This window comes from Penicillium waksmanii, assembly GCF_028829765.1.
Source record: "Penicillium waksmanii strain IBT 27052 chromosome Unknown utg000002l:1.0-3326099.0:1.0-3328782.0, whole genome shotgun sequence".
Lineage (NCBI taxonomy): Eukaryota > Fungi > Ascomycota > Eurotiomycetes > Eurotiales > Aspergillaceae > Penicillium > Penicillium waksmanii.
The window spans coordinates 1,930,698-1,944,726 of NW_026643249.1; the positions used below are offsets into that span (position 1 = coordinate 1,930,698).

Sequence of the window (14,029 nt, forward strand, 5' to 3'; positions counted from 1 at the left end):
TACCATCTATGTACTGGTCGGCTTGGTGCCGATCCAAAGGTGGCTGGAAGCTGAATTCGAGCGAGGGCTCAGTATCAGAGCAGACTCGTGATACAAGAATATCTTCCAATTCTTGAACAAGCTCCGTCAGTATAGGGGAGCCTAGGCGGTTCGCCAATGAACTGATGCGTTTTGCGGTGAAGAATGAGATACTAGAGCTGTTTGCTTTATCTTCGTCAGGTCAGGTGGTCTCATGGTCGGGTCGCTTTCAGAGTAGTACTTCGCTCATTGCTGGCCTTTGTAGCTTGAAGGTTAGTAATTTATCCACGGGGAGTTAAGTTGCTGGCATACTTTAATCACGGTAAAGTCCACGTCGGATAGGTCCAATGGATAGATTCTTTGCGGCCCCGCTCGTAAAATACGATCGATAGGGAGATCATCACCATTTGGAAGCGGAGATTGAGCCAGAGGACTCGGAGTGTGTTCTAAGACGGAAATCAGTTAATTACCTAGATTTGTAGCGTACGTTCTCCAAGGAATGCTATGTACGCGTAGTATATTTGCGAATAAATCTCCGCTTCATGGGACTGAATTGACAAGACTCTCTGCGATTCTATGCGAGTTCATACGAGTATCAGTAACTGTGACATATCAATAAAAAGCCGCGAGGACATACAACACAATGAACACAGGTGGACGATTCTCCCGCATTTCTTGAGGGCTCGGCAACTATCGACAATTAGGGGATTGGTTCAGCTTGCGTACTGCTGTCACAAATTCAAGACGCGTTTGCACGCTCAGGTGAGATATATACTTATGCATCGAACTTTTCGGGACCGGCATTGATCACAGGATTGGTTGAGTCGTACTACGGACCTGGGACATGGATTCCGGTGCCTATAATCCATTTTGAACTGCGGTAATGGCGGCACCTATGTGGTACATTTGAAAGAGTGCCTAGGTGGTCTAATTGTTCACTTGCGAGGGGCCATTGGGGGCCACGGGGGAACCTTCATCCGTCTCATCCACCGAGCTCCGAAAATAACATGCTAACAATACTGACAGCACCGCTTTCATGACTATGTTCTTTGTGAATAGGTTAATTCTAAGGTTATAAATTTATTTGGATAGAATTTTCGACACATGGATGATGTCGTTCGAATCCTTCTTGTCACCTTAAATGCTACATATGATAATCATGTTCCTCATAAAGCTGTTGATCATAAGTTGTGATTGGTGGAGGTGGATCAGGGGTTGTTGCTGGGACACTCAGCTGGGGCAGACGGGGATCAATGACCAGGTGATACGAGTCAAGTCGGAGAAAGAACAGTATAAATTGGAAAAAAAAAGTCTGAACCTTCTATTTCGTACGATATTGACCAAGGTAAGTTGTAACTAACGCAGTCAACTTAACCACACCTGACAGCCGACCTCTGCTTGATGGGTGGATCGGCGTCTCCACCTCGATGGCACTGGCCGGAAATGTGAGCTGGGACTGGATCGACCGGAAATTAATTCCCGTCGATCTAATTCATACTATTGTTTTCAGCAAACGCCAAACCCTGCTCAGACACAACTTCTGAGTTTTCTGAAAGATGCGGAACGATTTATTCTCCGAAATCTCCCACTCATAGAGAAAGCCCCTCTACAGACATAAGGTGGTGCACTATCTTTCAGCCCAATCAATTCGGAGATTCACACCCGCTACTGGGGAAACAGACTTCCATTCGTTCGCAGTGTTACAGGCACCGGAAAGAATTGGGATCCATGTTTACACCTTCAATACCCCGAGGCTAGTTAGGAAAAAGTGATATTCTTGCCTGATGGGAAGTCCTTCTAAGGTGGACACGGGATTTTACAAGTCGGCAACAGAGATGCTGGATACACCCCTTGGCTTTGAACCGTCTCAATTCAGCTTGTATCCGGAAGGGGAGGTGGAATGGCTGAGTAGAGGTGGTAAGAAGCTACTTATGATACCTGTTGACTACAGGGGCCGCCCGTTAAATCTAGGGGAGAAAACTCATGTGCAGACGAACTTCAGTGGCCAAGTGGTTTTCCTTGAGTTTGAATATATTAGAGGATTGTTTGAGGATTCCGAGAAGCCAGTCGAGAGAAGAAAGATTGAAATGGACAATGGATTATCCTGTCTATTTATCTTCCGTTCCTTATCCCCTCTGCTACCGCGTAGTTATGTATGAACACCAGCCTTGCGAGGTGTGCTCAGTTCAAAAATGCCTAAGCCTTCTTGCTACCCCTCCCTTTGGGAACCTTGAAAACCCAATAAAGCCCAAGGCCTGCGAGTATATTAACAAAAATGTAAACCCAAATCAGCCCAAAATCTCGCCACCTCGTGCTGTAAGAAATCTGAAATCGTTCAAGAAATTCGTTCGTCGTGGCTAATGGACAGTATTGGCAAATATCCTGCGATGCAGGGTTCAGGACCCGACCGCCAGCTGCGTCGATATATGGGGCGAGGAAATCGTTGCAAGTAAGGTTTCGAAATGAACCCATTCGGAGGATCTCGTGATCAGCACAACTTGCTTCCGCGTTTGCGACTGCGTTCGACATTATACCCCCGACGAGATATGTGGCTGGTGACACACGGTACATGAATTTCCAGAAGGCCGGAAGGTCGGCCAGCGGTACACCAATTCTGTTTTCACTTCTTAGTGTGCTGCAAGGAAACGGAATTAAAAAGGGCTTTACTCACCCACAAAATAGGATGCACAGCATCCAAAAGAGACTAGTGAGTACGCCAGCGGTTTCGGGAAGGTCGATCCAAAAGATGGCAAAGTGGGCAAATGTGCTGGTGAACCAAAGATAAACCCATAGCGAAAGGAAAACGCCAAATCCGCGAATGGCTTGATCATCGGCGGTGGTATTTTGGACGAAGCCGACGGGATAGTACCAGCAAAAGTACATTATAACGGCCATTAGAGTATGCCAGAAGAGCTCAACAAAAACGTTTGCCAGTAGGTAGGCTAGGAGAAGAATTAATTATATCCGATTATGACATTACCATGATTATTAGTGTCTTGAATGTGACTTACTTGTCCATCTATAAATTTTCGACGGCCCTTCACGTGCCTCATATAGCGCCCGCTGGGGCAGAAAGATAGGCATTATTTGCTCGTTGATGTTGATGAACACAACGAGTAGCATGAAAATAGCCCATAGCTGATTCTGAAGGCCTTGAATCGAATTATCGGCGTTGAAGCTAAATCCCAGATAGAGAGACTGAAAGATCAAATAACATTAGCCGGTGCGTAGCAGGAAGAGCCATGGGAAAGGTTTGCGAACCGAAAGAAGGATTAATATAGTTTTTGACCAGATATAAGTTGGAGATCTCCACAAGTGCGTCCAGGTTCGCCGAAGTACTAGTCCAAATTGAGACCAGAAAGAGGCCACGAATTCTTGGTGCTGTGAACTGTTCTCATTAGTGATACCGTCATAATTTGTGCGGTCTGTTGCATGCGGGGTTCGCAGATGATAAAGCTCTTCTTTGACAGCTTGAAACTCGGGAGAGTCTAGCCATATTCGGTGCCAATCCGGTCCATTGGTGCCATTCGTATGCGGCTCTATCACCTGTAACATCCACTCAGCTGGATTGGCACCAGCTGGACATGGAGTCGCATTGTTCTTCTCGAGATATCGAATGAGAGTCGAAGCACCGCAACCAAGATCTTAATTATGATATCATCAGTGATTGCAAACCAATGGAATTTCGTTGGGAAAAGAAAATCACTAACCACCAAAATAGGCGGTTTTACCCCCCGGTGCGATGAGTAGGAGTCGATCAAACTGGTCGAAAAGAATAGCAGACGGTTGATGGATAGTGCAGAGAACTGCTTGGCCACTGTTAGTCAACTTTTTGATAAGCCCTGAAATTGCCCATGATGTCTGCGAATCCAGCCCCGATGTCGGTTCGTCGAAGAAGACCAAAAGCTGGGGTCGAGCGGCCAGCTCCACGCCAATCGTTAAGCGCTTCCGTTGCTCGACATTGAGTCCCTCCCCAGGAACACCGATGACAGCATCTGCGAACTCTCGCATCTCTAGCGTATCGATCACATGTTCCACGTAGTTGAGCTTTTCAGACTTGGGTACTTCCGCGGATTGTCGAAGAAGGGCACTGAAACACAGAGCTTCGCGGACCGTCATAGTGCTTAGGTGAAGATCTTGTTGTTGAACATAGCCGACCTTGTGCTGAAAGGAAGGGTCTGTGGGCTTTCCGTTGACCATTGCTTGGCCACCCACGACGCCAGTGGTAACACGGGTTGCCAGAACATCTAGGAGAGTCGTTTTTCCTGCCCCAGACACTCCCTAGTGGTAGTTGTTAGATCTTAATGTTCATTATTACAGGGATGAGAAAATACCATAAGGATTGTCGACAAACCGGGTTTCACCCAGCCGTCAACATGATCTAAGAGGCGACGAGTCCCGTCTTTGGCTTTGTTATCATAGCAAATATCCTCCCAGTGAAAGATATCCCTCCCAGACTTGGAAATAATATTTTTTTGCGGAGGCAAAGACGGTACTTTATCTGCGACGACGGGACGATTTTTTTCTTGGTTCTCCGAATCCACGGTTTGAATATCTTTTGGGCCGAGAAAGCCCCTAGTACGGCTGAACACAAGAATTTCTCCGCGCGTCTTGGGAGGTTTTGCCAACTCAGCCGCTAAGATGTAGGCAGGGAAAAGAAAAGCCACAAACGAGAAGAGAATGCCAATATTTCTACCCGATGGTTTTGTTAGCCGGAACATTTCTTGAAATTCTTTCACATTTACTGACCTCCATTTATGGACATCGTGGTAGTCAAAAGACTTGCCGATATAGTCATCTCCATTGACAATATTGGAGCCGACCACCGAACCAACAACAGAGCATACCTGCGATGCGGATGGCAGCCTTGTATACTCTGGCCCATTGGGTACCATGGTTGCGCATGGAAAATCTCGGCCGTGGAATTCGTTGGCCATCAAGGCCTCAAAGCCATATGAAAGAGGATTGATGTACGCCATCCAACGTGACCACCCCGGCATGTATGCTGGCGGGGTAGTAAATCCGGTATAGATCATCAGTCCAAGGCTCAGAGCTGCAGTAGGTATCATTGCTTGATCAGGGGTCCTGGTTATAGAAGCCAATGTGCGAAAGAGAGCCGATAGAATCAGGGTGGTGAGAAGTGTAGCAAGGCAGAAGAAGAAGAAAGCACCTGCTTCTCGCTTTAACCCGGCCATGAAGTAGATTATTATATTAAAAACAAACATGTTGATTATTTTGTAGGGCAGGTCGGTGAAGTAGCTTGCGATGGCCTGGGCAGACTGATGGTAGAAGGCGTAGCGATTTTGCTTCTCGACGACGGGACGCTCTGCATAGATGGTCAAGACCTGAAATCGAATTAGTTAACGAAGAGATAAAAGAGAAGATTACAGGGCCTACTTACTTCAAGCTGGCTCCCGAACGCGTTGAAAAGCAGTGAGAAGAATATTAAACCCCCACGGTAGTAGAAGGTAGAGGTGTCAGGGCTGAGATCGTAGAACATGCTTCCCAGAATCAACGCCATAATGACGTTGAAAAGGAGGGACGCTATCGTGAACCCTGGATCAGCAAGCAGTCTCCGGTAGGCACGCCATAGAGTCAGAAAAACTTGTTGGAAGTATGATATGGTGTAGGGAGACCTGGCACGCTGCTGCTTCGCTTGTTCGGCACGTCGAGATTTGTCATATTCCACCATTCTAATCTCTGAGGGATGTTTCTGCTCATACGATGCCACTTCGAGAAGTAGCTTCCTCCGTTGCTCACTTGACTGCCATCGTTCTGAAAACTCTACTGCTGAGCGAGGTGCGGATCTTTCAAACCCGGGTCGCACCCTGCGCTCCTCCGCGCTCGTCATCGATGTTAGGAAATCGGGGATGGTTTGTCTAGGGGGGAGCTACAAGACATGTCAGATTTGGAACATTGTCGAATCGGGGTATATCAGAGGCTCACAAAAGAATCCCAGGTTCTCAAAATAACCTTTTGCGTGGGTAATATGACCAAAGAATATTTGTCTGCCTTCATATAACAATGTCACCCGATCAAACATCTACCATTGCAACTGTTAGAAACCTTTGAAAAAGTGCGAAAGGACAGAAATATGAATTGGAGACTTGCATCATAGGCTGACTGTGGTGCTTGATACAAGGTGACCACCGAGGTTATATCAAGAAGATCTGCCTGGAGTCGTAGGTTGCTGCAGAAATTGATAGCATTGGCGCTGTCCAGGCCCCGGGTAGAATTGTCCCAACACTGGAACTTGGCTCCAGTAAGAGATGCCTCTGCAATGCTAACGCGCTTTCGCTCTCCACCGCTAACACCACGTACAAAATCGTCTCCGACCCGAGTATCGATGGTATGGTTCAGGCCGAAGATCGCCATCATGACATCGCGACGAACTGTATCCAGCTGCTGGCGAGTGAAGCCACTTGGGACATGTCTAACAGAGCTTGCACGAGATGCGAATGTCAAAGTCTCACCAACGGTTAGATGTGCCAAGTGAGTATCAAGCTCGGCGTTGTACAAAACATCCCCGCGAAGTGAAGAACGAATCTTGGAAATTTCTAAGCCTCGAAAGTTGATATATGACTCCGGCGTCACTTTCAAGTCTGCTGTTTCCCCTTCCAGGGATTTGAGAAGTGTCGAGCATCCAGAGCCGGGAGGGCCTAGAACAAGCAACATCTCCCCTTCTCAACGACCCCCTCGAAGTCGCGTAGAATATCCACCCGTGGGCCCTGTCGATCTCCACCGAGCCATCGTGTTAGGTAGGTCGCGGTTTCAATCACGACACTTGCTGTGGTCTTCTGAAACTCAGCATCAGTTCCATATGCAAATACACCCAGTTGTTTGAACGCAACACCAAGGGATCGAGGAGGTGCAGAATCAGGATCCGATTCTAGCACTCTGTTGAACTCCTTGACCCAAAACCGGGCATCAAATGCGGGTGATAAAGGGTCGAGGTTACCCCCAGGCGTCGGTTGTAATAAGTGCATGTGCCCTTCTTCCGAGGCCGAAGATAAAGACAATTGCTTCGCAACCTGTGCAACTGCGTCACCTAAATTGTTCCCTTGTCCAGCTTCCGAGTGATTTTTATGATGATGTTTGGGCTGTAAAGATTCTCTGCTCACTGCAGCGTCGTTAGTTTGAAGGTCATGACTCATCGTGATGCGTTTGTCAATCGTGATAGAGTCCAGAAGGGCGATAGAACCTAAGAGCCCGCTTTATACATATTCCCAGCTCTCCAACGTGCAAATTAAAAAGTTCGGGGCTCGGTGCTTGGCATATGAGGAATCGGAGGAACCGATCGCCCGGTTCATGCCTCATGGCCCCATTCAGTTCGGTGTTCGGTACTTGGCATACCAAGAAGGCGTGGATATATGCAAGCTGCACTTTCTCAGTAAATACTACTATGTACTGTATTTACATTGAACGAGGTTTCGTCCCGCAGCCCTGGCGATCAGTGATACCTGCTCCCCATGCCTCTCCACGATGAAGAGCCAAGTCAAACATACGAAGTGGAAGCTGACTCCACATTCTTTACACTCTTGAGATCTCGTGGTATGTGTACGTAGTAAGGTACAAATGAATATTCGTGCCAATTATTACGATATCTCCGCTTAGAATGACATGTCACTTTGTGCAGATTATTTACGGTGAATACTCCTTCCAAACACATCACGATCGACGACCTAGCGATATCCAGGAGGCCATGTAGGGCATTTGCAAGTCTTCCAAACCTTCTTGCACTCGTAGCAGAACTCATGTCCACAACTGGAAGGCATTAGTTACTTCGCAAGCATACCCAACGGACCCATTTCGATTAACCATAGGCACTTACCGGCACCAGATATGAGCGCATCCACTAGACAGACTAACCATAGCGTGACATTTCGGGCAGCGTTTCCATTTCTGCTTTTTAGCAACCTTCAGCAAGCTTTGCAAGGCCTCATCCATCGGGCAGTCAACACCGGGGTGAACAGGAGAGCGGCAAAGTTCATGCGTCTGCTTCTTGCAAGCTGGACAGGTAGCAATCTCTTGGTGAATTGCTGTCTTGGGTATAAATTTCGAACACGTTGGCTCGAAGCAGTATAATCGATCTTTGGCGGAATATTCGATGACTTTCTCGTCAAAGGCGCGGATCTGATCGAAGTCTAGTATCTGGAGTAAGCTCTTCGGCTTGACGGGTTCATTGCAGCAGCGGGGTGGATAAAGCTGTTCGTCTTGCATCGATATTAGGAACATGGTTCTCAGACACTCGCGACAGAATGCATGTCCGCATTTCCCGGCGAAGGTCTCGGATTCCTTGAATGAGTCCAGACAGGCTGTGCATGCTGTGGTGGCAGTTTCGCGGTCTTTCTTTTTTTTCGAACGAGTATTCGCTGATGGCCTGGTGTCAACTTTGGTCAGAATCAGGTCTTCATCATCGCTTCCGGTCAAGTCGATGACCACACGCCCCGCTCGGTACTTATGTTTAGACTCGGGGTCATCGAAGGTGTCGATATCTGGTAGGCATACTACTTCCGGGCCGCTGCGGGAGATGTGTTTGCTTCGTTTGCCAGATCCGAGTCCTATTCGTTCATCTTCGCTGATTTCGATGGCGAAATTTACTTCGAGAGCCAGTGAGATATTTTCAGCGATTCTCTCCTGTCTCTCAATCTCGGTTTCAAGGGAAATCAGAGCAACCTCACGGTCATTTAGGGCCTCGTCCACTCGCTTTCTCTTCGCGAGAGACTTTTCGACTTCTGTCAGGTCGAGTGCGTCACGATCGTCACGGAGCAACTGCAAGGTTGCGCGGAGATCGGTATACTGGAGCCGTAACGCAAGCTTCTCGCTGTCGTAGTCATCCATGGTGGGGAGTAGGTTGTGGCGGAGAATATATTTCGAGTGGACCGGCCCTGGGTACCTAGGTAGACCATACTAGTATTGAGTAGAGTAATATATCCAGGCGGAAGATCGGTACTCCTACTTGAAGTTGGAAGTGCCCTGGAGGTGGAACGTACCTGCATGAGATATAGCTGTAAAGCGAAATGCTGAAGGATCAGAAGCAACAGACACCAGCGACGGGCGAGGAGCAAGAGGAGGTGAAATATGGTCAAGAAATGGTGGATCTCGATGAGTAAATAATCAAGGTTGGGTCCGGGAGTGGTGATAGTAGTGAGCTTGAAGAGGCTACTAGTATAAGTAGACAGACAATTCACTGCAGCGGCAGATACGGACAATAACTTCATATACAACACAAGTTGCAAAGAAAGAAAGAAATTTTCACCTGTTCGAAATTTGACCCTTAGGCAAAGGCAAGCATACCAGTATCTATTGGGAAAGGCCGCATCCATATGAGTGACAAATTGTGACAGCACTCTAGGGTTCAAGTTACGGTCACCTCAGGCTCCAACCAGGGCTACCATTTATAGTATCTTAGTACTAGTACTAATTCATCAAAGTTTGTTCTGAACCAAGGATACACTTTCACATTTTTAGGGTATTTATGAATAGTAAGTGATAGAGATATGAACGGAGGAAATAATAATTTTAATTTTAACCCGTGCACGCTAGTGGCATCAAACTGCTTAGGAATCTGTGGGGAATACATGAAGAAAGAACTTGGACTTCATCAACATACCCAATATCCCATCATAATATACTAACAACCTTCAGTGACCACTTAAATATCTCTTGAAGAAGATAAAAAAATAAGAATATAATCAACCAAGCTACCTTGAAAAAGTCCCCCTACATCCAGTGTATCATCATGGAACGGCATTCGCCGGGCTTCATTTCAATCAGCTCTCAAGAGTGGTATAATACAACATGTCCCCAATAAATTACATCTCCACGCTGAGAAGTCACTACCTCCAAGTAACCCCTCAGACAACATTATACCGGCCGCTAGCCGGAGCGCGGGCATCGCTATCCGCAGCGGCGACCGTACCCTCCTTCAGAAGACGCATGAGCTCCCGCATCGCATTCGTGACAGATATCTCGGTTTCGCCCTCGACAAGGATGTAAAGTTTCGCAAGGTCATTGGGACCAGGTTCCTTGCCAGCAGCGTAGAAGTTACCCTTCGTCGTAATAGAGGTACCACTTGCTTCGAGGATCTTGGCGACGTTTGTGCGATTCGTGACGGCCCATCGTGCTTTTTCTGTAATCAAATGCGGTTAGTCAGGGTTCACGGAATGGGACGAAATGGCAGAGTGGAAGAAAAGGCGAGGCAAAACTTACGGGGAAAGTCGTTGATCTCCAGCGTAGCGTGGAATGCGCCAGCATCGGGGCCGCGGTTGTCGATGGGGACGCCGGATCTCATGACGCCGGCCTTGCTCAAACGGGCATGGATGTCGGCGACGGCAGATCCGACTCTGTCCAAGGCATTCTTGCCGCCTGCACTGGTGTCCTTTTCAGTCCTGTGTACGGTAATCTTGCCATCCAGATCGATACCCTTGGGCACGCCGGGTAGAGGAGCCGGAGCCGGAGCCGGAGCCGGAGTAGCGGCAGATTGTACGGAAGAAAGGGCCTTGATAAAGCGGTCTTCGTTCTTGTCTGATTTCTCTTCCTTGGCTTCTTCCTCCTCGTCGTCGCCACCGGTTTTGTAGGTGCGACGCTCACGCATGCGGGTCGATTCACGTTCCTGGTCAAGTCGCTCCAGACCCTTACCACCGAAGCCGGAGGCGCTCGCCTTTTCTTTGCCAGCCTTGACCTTCTCGAGGAAATCGTCGACCATTTTCTGAACGGGCTCGGGGATCTCTTGACCACTCTGCTTAAGAGCCTTGGCGATGTCCACGGAGTACCGTTCCTGAGTATCAGTAAGGAATGTGACGGCGGTTCCGGTGTTACCAGCACGTCCGGTACGGCCAGCACGGTGCACATAATCCTCTAGATGGTTGGGGGCATCGTAGTTTACAACAAGCTTGAGCTGTTTGACGTCCAGACCACGAGCTGCGACAGATGTGGCAGTCATGACGGGAAAGATACCAGCTTTGAAATCCTCGATAGTAGAGTCCCGATCGATTTGGTCTTTGCCGCCATGGATAGACCCACAAGGATATCCCTTGCGCATGAGCTCGTGGAGTAGGTTATCTGCCGATTCTTGTCGTTCAACGAAGATAAGCGTGCGGGCATCTTCGTTTTGATCATCCGCATAGAGGTTGCCCAGATACTCCAGCAGACGAACGAACTTCTGGTCCTCGTTGCGCACTTCCACGATCTGGGTAATTTCTGGAGCTACCACACTCCTTCCACCGACAATAATCTCAACCGGCTTTTTCAAAGCTTTCCGGGCGAGGGCCTCCATGTTTCGGGGGAAAGTGGCGGAGAAGAGGACGGTCTGACGATCTGGTCGAACGTTGGCCATGATTTTCATCACTTGGGGTTCAAATCCCATATCGAACATGCGGTCGGCCTCGTCGAGTACGCAGTACGTCACACGGCGGAGGTTGGTAACTCGGCCACCATTGGCTCCGAGTAGATCAATCATTCGTCCTGGAGTGCAAACAACAATCTCTGCACCTCGTTTCAACTCAGCAATCTGGTCTTTGATCGGGGCGCCGCCGTACGCACAGACAGCACGCAGACCGAGAGCCTTCAGGAAAGGCTTGCAGTCCTTGTGAATCTGGGTGGCAAGTTCGCGGGTGGGTGTCATGATCAAACTAATAGGGCCCTCCATATTGTCAAGCGGTCGCTGATCTTTGATGTGTCGGAACATTGGGATAAGGAAAGCCATGGTTTTTCCAGAACCAGTCTTGGCAACACCGATCACATCACGGCCTGACATGATCGCAGGAATTGCCTGGGCCTGAATGGAGGTCAACCCTTCGTAGCCAAGACGGTCGACGACATCCAGAGTTTGGACACCCATTCCGCACTGGGACCATTTCTGGACAGGCTTCGGGATATCGAGGCCGCGGACCTTGATGCCCTCCAACTCGTGACGTAGGTTGGCTACCTCTTCCTCACTCATATCGGCAAGATGACTGGGTTCGTGGTAGAATTGCTTTCGGAATGGCTCATACTCAACCTTCTTGTGATCCACTGTCGGGATTTCTTTCTTCTTCTTTTTGTTGGCCATGGCAAGAACGTCATCAGCGTCCTCCTCCCCTACGGCCGTGATAGAAACATCCTCGTCATCTCCAAACATTGCTTGCGGTTGATGTGCTTTCTTTTTAGCAAAAGAGACCCCAACCTTTTTCTTAGGCGGCGCTGTGGCCGCGAGGCCGGACATGAATGCATCCAGAGGATCCACATTCTCTTCCTCCTCGTTTGTGTCGACCTCCATTTCAGTAGCTTCCGGCTGCTCGTTCGAAGCATCTTCCATTGCGACATCTCCAGTTGGTTGAGATTCAGACGACTCGGGAACATCTCCTTGTGTCTGGTAGGTGAGGTTTTGATTTTGAAGACGTTCTTCACGTCGCTCTGCTGCCGCTCGAGCTGCTGCCGCGGCTTCTTCTTCGGTTCCACCATCCTGCATGTCGACATCATCATCTTCACCAACATCATCAGCGACACCAAATGAATCCTTGCTATCATCAAGTGGAGGGGTTGGGAGACGCTCAAATTTTTTGCGCGTAGATTCCTCTTCGCCAAATCCCAAGGTCCGAGACGCAGAAGGTTTTTCAGTACCAGAAGACTGCTTTGAGCTCAATCCAAACCCGCTCACATTGCCCTTAGCCTTGAGAGGGGCGGACGCCGGAGCTGGAGCGGCTGCTGGCTTTGGCGGCACCTTGGCTGTTTGCGGGACCGCAACATCGGTTCCTAGGACGGCAGAAGGTGCGGAGCTGGTGGCTGTTACGCTCTTAGCGACGGCCTTGGGGTCGAACTTTCCGGGGTAAGAGGCAGGTGTCGCAGTATCGGTTGGGGTTGCGGGGGTCTGCGGGGAACCAACGGCGGGCGATAAAGCGGACTTGCGATCAATGGCATCGAGAATGTTCCGAGCACCTCCAGCAGCTGCTTCTTGTTGTTTCTTCTCGCGCTGTTCAGCCTGCTTCTTCTTCCAGGCCTCCAACTTAGCTAGTCGTTCGGCCTTTTTCTGTTCGTCGGTCTGGGCGGCGGGGGCGGGGGTCGACTGTTTGGATGGCTGTTCAATGTCGTCAGTATCGAAGTTCCACAAATTAATTATATATGCGCAAGACGTACCTCTTGTGTACGAGACCGGGAACGCCGATTGGCGCCGCGGTCACGGCTATCATCCCGTCTCAGACTTGTGCTTCAAATCAGCGGTATCATCTGGGCGCCTGCGCTCACGATCGCGTGAATCATCTCGCCTGGGTCGGTATTCTCTGTCTCGGCTTCGGCGGCGATAATCACGATCATCATCGCGACGGCGGTCTCGGGACCGATCTCTGCGATTGGGTCGATAAGTGTCTTCGTCGCGTCTGTCTAAGGAACGATCGCGTCGGCGAAAGCCATCTCGATCGCGGCCATGATCACGATCACGGTATCGGCGCTTTATTTCCCAGCCAAAAGAGTTAGACCATCGCACTCGTTGAGCCTTATGCGCCGACTCGGCGGGGCGGCGTTTATGACATACCTCTGGGCTGCGAGACCTGCGGTATCCGCGACCATCGTCCCGGCGATTTCTTTCAAATCGATCATCCTCTCTGCGAGGGCGTCGCGATGAGGAGTATGTGCTGCCTACAGGAGATGGTGAGCGAGTATCCCCGTGGCGAGCCATTGTTGCAGGGCAACGATGAGTGAGTATTACTGCAAACTCAAAAGCACCGGGATGTCGAGCAAATAGGCCTGCAAGGATCACCGCGCTTCCATGTAAGTTGGTGAGAAATAAAGGCTTTCGGGGGCCAACGGTAAATCTGGTGTTGCTGAGGTTGACACCAATCTACTTCTGGTAGAAGTAGAAGATTGATCCAAAGTCAACCGATATGGAGAAGACCTTCAAGTTCCAAATGTTGCTGGGCCGTCATTTCCTTGGGGGATCGCCGTTATAGGTCACATGATGACACTAGTCCCAAGGCGGAGGCTTGTTATGCTTATGTCATCGACTTTGAGACGCCCAGCCTCCTGCGACTCCGCT

The 14,029-nt window shown here is 49.3% G+C and overlaps 3 protein-coding genes across 3 annotated transcripts; all 3 read right to left on the reverse strand.

Moving 5' to 3' along the window:
- Positions 1-2,214: 2,214 nt before the first annotated feature.
- On the reverse strand, positions 2,215-7,172 carry N7481_002410 (uncharacterized protein; the record flags this gene model as incomplete). The annotated part of the gene is given in 10 exon segments (XM_057261629.1): positions 2,215-2,632; positions 2,690-2,960; positions 3,030-3,216; positions 3,280-3,662; positions 3,729-4,299; positions 4,353-5,363; positions 5,420-5,897; positions 5,934-6,061; positions 6,085-6,677; positions 6,692-7,172. The coding sequence occupies 10 exon segments, from the start codon at positions 7,170-7,172 to the stop codon at positions 2,215-2,217; spliced, it is 4,521 nt and encodes a 1,506-aa protein (XP_057126561.1).
- Positions 7,173-7,700: 528 nt separating this feature from the next.
- On the reverse strand, positions 7,701-8,859 carry N7481_002411 (E3 ubiquitin-protein ligase; the record flags this gene model as incomplete). Its single annotated transcript, XM_057261630.1, has 2 exons — positions 7,701-7,782; positions 7,850-8,859. 2 exons carry the CDS (start codon positions 8,857-8,859, stop codon positions 7,701-7,703), a joined length of 1,092 nt encoding a protein of 363 aa, XP_057126562.1.
- A 1,016-nt stretch (positions 8,860-9,875) lies between these two features.
- Positions 9,876-13,672, reverse strand: N7481_002412 (uncharacterized protein; the record flags this gene model as incomplete). Its single annotated transcript, XM_057261631.1, has 4 exons — positions 9,876-10,150; positions 10,231-13,075; positions 13,135-13,198; positions 13,335-13,672. The coding sequence occupies 4 exons, from the start codon at positions 13,670-13,672 to the stop codon at positions 9,876-9,878; spliced, it is 3,522 nt and encodes a 1,173-aa protein (XP_057126563.1).
- Positions 13,673-14,029: the final 357 nt, after the last annotated feature.